The sequence below is a fragment of the Echiichthys vipera genome (genome assembly GCF_963691815.1).
Source record: "Echiichthys vipera genome assembly, chromosome: 6".
Lineage (NCBI taxonomy): Eukaryota > Metazoa > Chordata > Actinopteri > Perciformes > Trachinidae > Echiichthys > Echiichthys vipera.
The window spans coordinates 28,660,268-28,668,775 of record NC_139831.1 but is presented as its reverse complement, the minus strand read 5'-3'; the positions used below and the strand labels follow the sequence as shown (position 1 = coordinate 28,668,775).

Sequence of the window (8,508 nt, the reverse complement as noted above, 5' to 3'; positions counted from 1 at the left end):
CAAGATTTCTCCGCACCTTGCAGCTGTGGTTAATTACATATTTACATGCAGGTCATTCATTGCTTTATCACCTTAAATTAGATGCCATTGCGATATAGACACATCCAAATGTTTCATTGCATCATTCTACAGAAGGGTCAAATTTAATGTTTTACAATGTACACTTCTCACTCCTATTTAACCTAAATTTAAAGCAGTTGGAGCACTTCTTTCAGAACCCAAGCACTTTTCAAACCTTGAACACACCCCATTCAAATGTAAGCGTTTAAGGATTTCCAGCACGTGTAAGAACCCTGAACAACCCTTCAAAAAGCTGGTCATAGAAGACGATGATACATTCAAGTTTTTTTTATTATTTGAAAGTTTTCACCATGAAGGAAACAGAATTAAACGATAACATTTGCATTAAAAAAAAAACAACCAATATAAAAACAGATTGCAACCCAATAACCAAAGTAATTCCCTTCAGTATTTAAAATAGTACACAGGAGAAAAAAAGCATGTTAGTATGAATCATTAACAGGAAAATACTGTGCCTTTGGTTAGCCCGTCTTGTTTAAATGATTGAAAGAACCCTTTGAGTTCTGTTCGTTTCCATGAAATCTTGCACTGGTTTCAGCAAGAATGAGCAGGGTGTGATTTAACATTTGCACATAATGGACATCGACGAACCTGGACGATTGCTCCACCAGGCCACAGATCAGTGCTAGAAGCGTTTCTGTTCACACCAAATCCTGAACTGCCTAAACAACCAAAGCTGGATGGAAAAACTGGAAAATCTTGCCATAAAAGAGAACTCCCTGAGCAGATTAGTAATCTGAAAAAGGTCCCAATGTAAAGTGAAATTTCAGAGTAAAATCATCCCGGGGTCTTTTTCGGCAAGAACACTCATCAAATAAGCCGTCGAGACAGGTTTTGTGTGTATGAACTATTAACAGAGAAATCCGGTAGAGTCGTTAACAGCCAGATGTGGCTAACAGTGATTAGCTCGGGAAGTACGGAGAGGGCATTCAAACGTCTTTTTTTTACCACTAATACTGCTAAAAAAAACATCAAACCTCTGCAATAGCATGATAGCGTTGGCGACTCTTACGGATTTCTCCGTCAATAGTTGTTACATGAAAAGAACTGTCTTGGTGGCTTATTTAATGAGTGCATTTGCTGAAAAAAAGACCCTGGGGTAATTTTTATGCCGGAGTTTCACTTGAATGGATCACGAAGCGCTAGTATAAATGGAAACAAAACACTAAATATGTGACAGTGCTGAACTGATAAGCGGAGACACAGACACGGCATCGTGAAGCTGTGCAGGTGCTGCATAACTTGGAGCACATCAAGTAGCTGGGACCTGGAACAGAGGCATTCTGGGTGGGGGGACCCTTTGAGAAGGGTGTGAACATGTTGCATTTTGTTTCCCAGGATGAACTATGCCATGTCGGGCTCCGCCGTGGTTTCTGTCTTTTGGACTTTCACTGGGGTACCCGAGCAGTCTTCATCCTGAGCAAGAGAGCAAAAACAATCTGGCTCAATAGAAAGAACCTTTGTCTGTAGAACACTCTACTTCGCTCTCTAATTTTTATTTTTTTAAAAGGTGTCTTTTTTGTTCAGTTCAACTTGTTCAATAAAAAGAGGTTGGAAATAATTTGCTTTCCGTTGTTTTAACCCGACAAGCTGTTTGTTGTATTTGAGCAGTAAACTGAAAACAGCAGAAAGGAGGAACTGAATAAAGTTTCACAGCACAGATTTACTAAAACATGGATAGATAAGAAAACGGCACAATGCATGTCTGTCATTTCCCGGTTACGTGTCACGCATGATCGTTTCATAATGATCATGATATATATCATAATATATCATGTTTTCTGGTAAACAAGAAAAAGTCTGCATGAAATAACCACTCGGGAAGCTGGTTTCTGAATAGTCCAGTGTGAATCAAATACTTTTTCAATTTAAAGTATTTTCTCATTTTAATAAGAGCGTGACCATAACTGTTTCAGGTGAAATTAAGGAAATCCAGCTAAACGCAGACGATGTGTACATGCATGCACAGTTAGTATGTGCTTGTTACTGACGATTCAGATGATGTAATTGTGTATCACAATAGTGGGATTTAATCACAATACAATGATATTGATTTATCGCCCAGCCATAGAACCAGCCATGGTAGATGTTGAATAGTATATCTGTCTATAGACACATTTTATAACATTTAGAGTACATCAGCTGAACACTGTATCAAATTATATAGTTCTGTCCTGGAGACTTCATCTGGGACATCTGAACATTAGGGTGCCTTATAAATTCTGCTACTTGAAAACGTGGAAAACCTGAAGAACTCCACTAAACACCGAATCAAACTCACCTCCAGTGAAAGGCTGTGTGCGGTGAGAGAGGCCGGGGCATCCTGGGATTCCGACAAGGTCGGGAAATCCAGCTCAATGTCCATAACATCACCGAGACCCAGCTCCTCACTGAAAGAACAGAGGACAGACAACACATGATCAGGACTGCTCACAATGCACAGGTGGCATTCTTTGCGGGACATATTACGGAAACTTCTTAACTTGCAGATCCTATCATAACTGTTGGGTAACCATGGAAATTAGTAAGGGCCTGGTTTAGGAAAAACCAGCACAGATGAACACTTAAGTCAGTGTTCCTATCCTAACTTAAGATAGAAAAAGTATGTTACACAAACAGCCTAACTTGCCAAAATCTTGAATAAACCCTAAATAACCTGAACTAAAATTTTCCACGCAGCTTGAACTTTCATGACCGACTGCTGGACAGCGCTCGGCTACGTGACACAGGATATATATATATCTGTATCTATCTGTGAGGACTGGTGTGTTAATTCAACGGCCCTACACAGCGCGCCAGGCAGACACAGCTGACAACCTCACAGTTGGATGTGGTGGAGGCTCTGACATACACTCTGCGGACTTGTTGGGGCGGTGGAGACCTGCAAACGGTCTGTTCTGGGAAAGTGGCTGCATGTGTCCACGACAATGCACGCAACATTGTGGCTGTGCGACGGTTACAAGTCCGCAGCTCTGGAATGTGTAACGCCTTTCCAAGCCTCTCGATCGGGGGAACCAGGACTCTGTCGCCTGCTACAGTTACTGATCAGTTAATGAGGGTCTGCTATCAGCCAGAGAGAAAAATTCACATTCAATGTGAAAAACAACAATTTCATAGCCGTTTAGCTCACGAGATGAAAAACGTAGCATTGGTTGCTAGGTTTATAGTTTATAATTGATGTTTGATTGGTCATTTAAGAGTTCCTAACCTGAAATAAAATTAGACACCTAAAGTAAGTTGGGATCTGCATCTGTAGTAAAAAAATGGAGGGAAAAACATCTCAGACTCCTTAAGATAGGACGTTTCTGTAATACGGCCTTAGGTGACTTATCTTTGAAATAGTTTCTTACATGTTCTCAATGACTTTTTCTTGACCCGCCTCTGTTGGGGGGTCCCAGGTGTGCAGTTTGACCTTCCACAGTTTGATCTGCTGGTCCCAGGAGCGACGGCTGTACTTCCTGAACTTATTGGGAGTCTTTGGGTGAACACCCGTCTGACGCATGTGTCTGGAAACAAACAACAAAAACAATGTAAACATCAAAACGTACTTTTGCACATAGAAGGAATTTGTCTTGGAGCATTGTGATAAATACAGAGGAGAGGTCAAAGTTTTACTTATATATGGTAGAACATGATTTATTGTTGTTCTAGATTCATTGAGGGTGTGTGTATGTTTGTGTAGACCTACTTTGGAACTTCTTTGAGGTAACGATCATAGGCCAGTGTGTTCTTGCCATAGTTTATCTGTTTCTGTCGGCGTAGCAACACGGCTTCATCAGTCTCCATGTTGTCTCCCTCTTTCGAGTCACAGCTGCAGCAGACAGACCGGCATATTCACGCATACATATCCAAACAATTAAAAGGCGCTACAGGTTGCTATTCATTGGGAATGGGAATTTCCCCCACAAATTCAAGAAAATATGTGTTTACCTTAAAGATAAAAACTTACTATAGTAATAATTATTTATGGATATGAAAATGTCATGAGAAGTAATCACACTGTTATCTAAAATTGTAATGACTTTACAGTAAGAGTAATCTATGTATAGGCACACCGATAAATGTAATGGCCTGTTTTCGATGTTTTATCAACAAGTGAGTTAAGTGGTCAGACAGAGACAATATGAGAGAAGGCGACGTACCTCTCCGAAGAGCCAGAGGAGGTCTTTCTCTCTCTCTGGGTGACCTCTGCACCCAGTATCCTCCTCCTGTAACTGAACAGAGTACACACACATTCATTTAATAAAGAGTGACCGTTGAATGAAGCAGAGACAAAACCACTAAAATAGATGCAGAGCCTGGTTACCGCTGCATGTCTCTGTGTACATCCCTCCTCATCTCATCCTCCTCCACCTGGCTGCCCCAGTCAGTCCCTCTTCCACAGCGGGACACCGGGCCTGTGCCCTCTGGAGTGGTGAAACTAGGGAGGAAGCACACAGGAGGATTTTAGTTTGCGTTGCCAGTGCCAGCAGATGTAGTTGCAGCCTGCAGGTGGTGCACAGCATTGTCACCTTGTTGAACTCTGCACCAACTCTTTCACACTGTTCATACTCTAAATGACTTTTTGCACCTACATTCTATTGTAGCTGTATGCTCTTACCTAGCATGTCTCTTTTCAGAGTGTTTGTAGTTGCCATCAGGGTGCTTGTCGTTTTCCACACCATTATCATCCGCCGTTCTGTTGGCCCGCAGGCTTCCATCAATCCCGCGTTTCCTGCAGTGGGACCACCGAGATGGGCCATAGCTCCTGCACAGGTAAGACACAAAGAATTTCGATTTTAACATACAGGCATGTTTCTGCATTTTATATCTCAAGTACAGGTTTGTCGAGCAAACCAATAAAGTGCAAAAAAATGAATTAGTCATAGGCCAGGAAGTTACAATCACAATATTCCAGCACCAAATGCAGAACCAGCCTACAGATCATTCATTAACAAGCTATAGCCACTAATACTAGTGTGTTGCAGTCTTAGCAAAGGTGGCAGATAATAGACTGAGATGAAACTTGGAAAACAGATTAAAGTTGTCATCAGGCAGTGGGCAGAATGTTTCCCCAACCAAATAACTGATGGATCTATAAATATTATCAGTCTTCACAAACATGTTTATGTTCTGTCATATCTGCGCTTTATCCAGATGTAGTATCTGGCTTTATCCAGATTGATAGGAAATTTGGAATATAAATAACACGCTTCCCCATAATCTTAAATAAAGATGTTATAACAGAGTACCATCATATGCTCCCCATAATCTTACAGTACACTCACCCTTATTGGTTAAAAAACACACAACAGAAACGTCATAATAGTGACGAAAATGCACAAAACACAATTCTCCGATAAGGCGCCATAAATCATGGTTACTCCTGTAACATGACTGTATAATGTCACGAGAGGCACATGCTTGGGACAGCGTTAGTTGCAGCTCTGCTTAAATCAACATTCTTCTGTCTAAAATAACAGGCTATAACCCCTGCTTTAAAAGTTTCTCCCGCCATGACCTACTTCCTATTGTCCCGGGGCCGTCTGTTCCTGCTCCATTATGTACCCGACCAGGGGGCTGAGGCCTATCTCTGCTCACACACTCTGTATCCTGAGTACAAGCGGCTAAATAGCCTCACTGTCCATTTGTCAGAGTGGTAAAATAACCATACAGCTATCTGAAACGAGTTGTAAACCAACCCGGCGAACGACGTTACGCTTGTTTTAGTCACTTGAGGTTAACGGCTAGCCTTTACCGCCTCTTTCTCTCCCTCGGCTCTGTACACGACGCCAACAGAGAACTAACGACACCGGGAGAACGTTACGTGTAACAAAAGTGACTTATACAGCCAAGAAAAGCATAAACGTGCTACTTTAATGCTAACTTAGACACACGGAGGTGACGTTAAAGCTAATGCTTCGTTAGTCGTACAAGCTAACTTTAGCGCAAGAGAGAAGATGTAGCGAGCAACACGGACGGAGAACGTTCGAATGTAGCTAGTAACTTAGCAACAGATCTACAGGCACACTTAGAGAGAGAAGCTCACTTAGCACACCGTCTTCCATGAAGTGGACAAAGACCCGGGCAGCTGGGGATATTAGCGGTGTTTCAGTGGGTGAAGCACCGCCGCATTCATACCTGTCTTCCTGTTCGCTGCTGTGAGCATCACGTCTTCTGCTTCGGTTCCACTCAGACATGTTTAAAGGTTAGCTGGAAGTGTAAACTGTATCGCTCCGTTGTCAGCTGAGCGGCTCTGTCGTTCCAGCAGCAGCTCGGTCTACCGGCAGATACCCGCCAACACTGAAAGACGCGCGGTCCCAAACAATACAGCAGGTCACATGACCGGATAGGGCGGATATGCGTGTACATTTTAGAAAATAAAAGCACGGACCGACCTGACAGCGACTCTCCTGGAGAAAGAGAACTTTGACTGTGTGCAGTGCGGTATGCAAGTGGCTGTAGAGCAATACGGTCAAAGTAATATGTAGCATAGGGCTATTCACTTTAACTTTAATCCTCCTGTTATGTTCCGGGTCAAATTGACCCGTTTTAAAGTTTGAAGATCTAGGAAAAATAGTTAAAAGTATTTTTTCAGTATGAAACTTTTTCTGCTTGCCTTAATTTGTGTAATCAACATATAATATGAAAATGGTTCATCTCACATATTTGCAACCCCCCCCTGCATGTTTATATCACATAGATACTGTTCGGGTCAATTTGACCCGGCAGTCAAACTGAAGGTAAAAGAGTGTGAGAAATGTCAGACTATTTCTTTCTTAGCAACTGTGAGACTTGTTTCCCCCCAATTTCTCTCTCTCACACACACACACACACACACACACACACACACACACACACACACACACACACACACACACACGCAGGTGTTAAAACCATTTATGTTCTCACGGGAAAACTCCACCAACATTCACTGGACACTCAACAGGGGAGGGGCAAAACATATAAAAGCTTCTCTGCATGGGAGTCCTACCAACATTACACTCTGTCAGGCAGACCTTTACAAAATGAGCAACAGAAGCAAAAGGATGACAGTCCAGGAGGCTCTGGAAGTAATCATTGATCATGACAGTGAAATAGAGGAGGATGTGTCTGAAGATGAAGACAGTCTCGAGCTGAATTCTGATTCTAATGATTCTGATTTTGAGGTAGATGAGGGAATTGCTATTCCTATTCCTCCAAGCATGACATTCATGTCAAAAAATGGTGAAATACAGTGGTCTTCATCCCCAAATGTGCGTCAGGCAAAACTGTCTGCAGAAAACATAATAAAGACAGTGCTAGGGCCCACTAGGATGGCAGTGACTCGTGTGACTGTCATCAAGTCAGCTTTTGAGCTGGTCATGCCAGATTCAGTACAGAAAATAATTCTGGAAATGACCAATCTAGAAGGGAGCCGTGTTTTGGGGGAGAAGTAGAAGGAGCTAGTCAAAACACATTTCGATGCGTATTTGGGGCTCCTCATCCTGGCTGGGGTCTATAAGTTGAAGGATGAATCGACAGCCAGTCTGTGGGATGCAGAGACAGGCAGGGCTATATTTGGAGCTACAATGTCTCTGGAGACTTTTCACATTTTTTCCAGAGTAATCTGATTTGATAATCAAGAGACAAGGGCTGGTAGACGGCAGAGAGACAAGCTGGCAGCTATTAGGACAGTGTGAGACAAGTGGGTAGAGCAACTTCCACTACCCTATAACCCAGGCCCTAATATCACAGTGGATGAAAGGCTGGTGGCATTCTTCTAAACCAGCTAAATATGAGATAAAATCTGGGCAGCATGTGATGCAAACACCAGGTATGCATTGAACATGCAGGTTTACACTGGAAAGCCGGTTGGAGGAGCCCCAGAGAAGAATCGGGGCACAAGGGTCGTGCTCGACATGGCACAGGGTTTCATGGGACACAACATAACCTGCGACAATTTTTTCACAAACTGCAACTTGGGTCGGGAGCTTCCAAGGAGAAAGCTCACAATGGTTGGAACTGTCCGAAAGAACAGGACTGAACTCCCTGCTGAGCTGCTGCTAATTAAGAACAGGGCCCCTCGATCTTCCATGTTTTTTCCTTCACAGAAGCCACAGCCCTAGTGTCTTACTGCCCCAAAAAGGGAAAAAATGTTGTGCTCATGAGCACTCCGCACAAAAATGCTGAAATCCTGTATTTTTTTTGCGCAATAAGCGAGTGAATTATCATAATTGGACCATTACCTGTTAGAGGTAGATAACACCATTGCACTAAATATTGACAGAATATTCAAGATTCAAGATTCAAGAAGCTTTATTTATCCCGAGGGAAATTATTGTGCAACAGTTTCAATACAAAGATGGGAAAGGATCAGAGTGACACTAAGCTAACATAATCAAATCAAAATAAAGCTAACATCAAATAAATCAAACAATAACTAAGTGTGACAGAGTGCAACAGACA

At 42.4% G+C, this 8,508-nt stretch overlaps 1 protein-coding gene across 1 annotated transcript; it reads right to left on the bottom strand.

Moving 5' to 3' along the window:
- Positions 1-525: 525 nt before the first annotated feature.
- On the bottom strand, positions 526-6,352 carry slbp (stem-loop histone mRNA binding protein). The gene is made up of 8 exons (XM_083915614.1): positions 6,202-6,352; positions 4,682-4,828; positions 4,388-4,501; positions 4,224-4,295; positions 3,770-3,892; positions 3,432-3,587; positions 2,363-2,471; positions 526-1,497 (listed from the first exon to the last, which is right to left on the bottom strand). The coding sequence occupies exons 1-8, from the start codon at positions 6,258-6,260 to the stop codon at positions 1,426-1,428; spliced, it is 852 nt and encodes a 283-aa protein (XP_083771740.1). The 5' UTR covers positions 6,261-6,352; the 3' UTR covers positions 526-1,425.
- Positions 6,353-8,508: the final 2,156 nt, after the last annotated feature.

Excerpts from the sequence above, each read along its gene's own strand:
- slbp (XM_083915614.1), bottom strand. The coding sequence starts at position 6,260 with ATGTCTGAGTGGAACCGAAGCAGAAGACGTGATGCTCACAGCAGCGAA. Across the intron at positions 4,829-6,201 it reads AGCAGCGAACAGGAAGACAG|GAGCTATGGCCCATCTCGGT; the intron begins GTATGAATGCGG and ends TTACCTGTGCAG. Across the intron at positions 4,502-4,681 it reads TCTGAAAAGAGACATGCTAG|TTTCACCACTCCAGAGGGCA; the intron begins GTAAGAGCATAC and ends CTTCCTCCCTAG.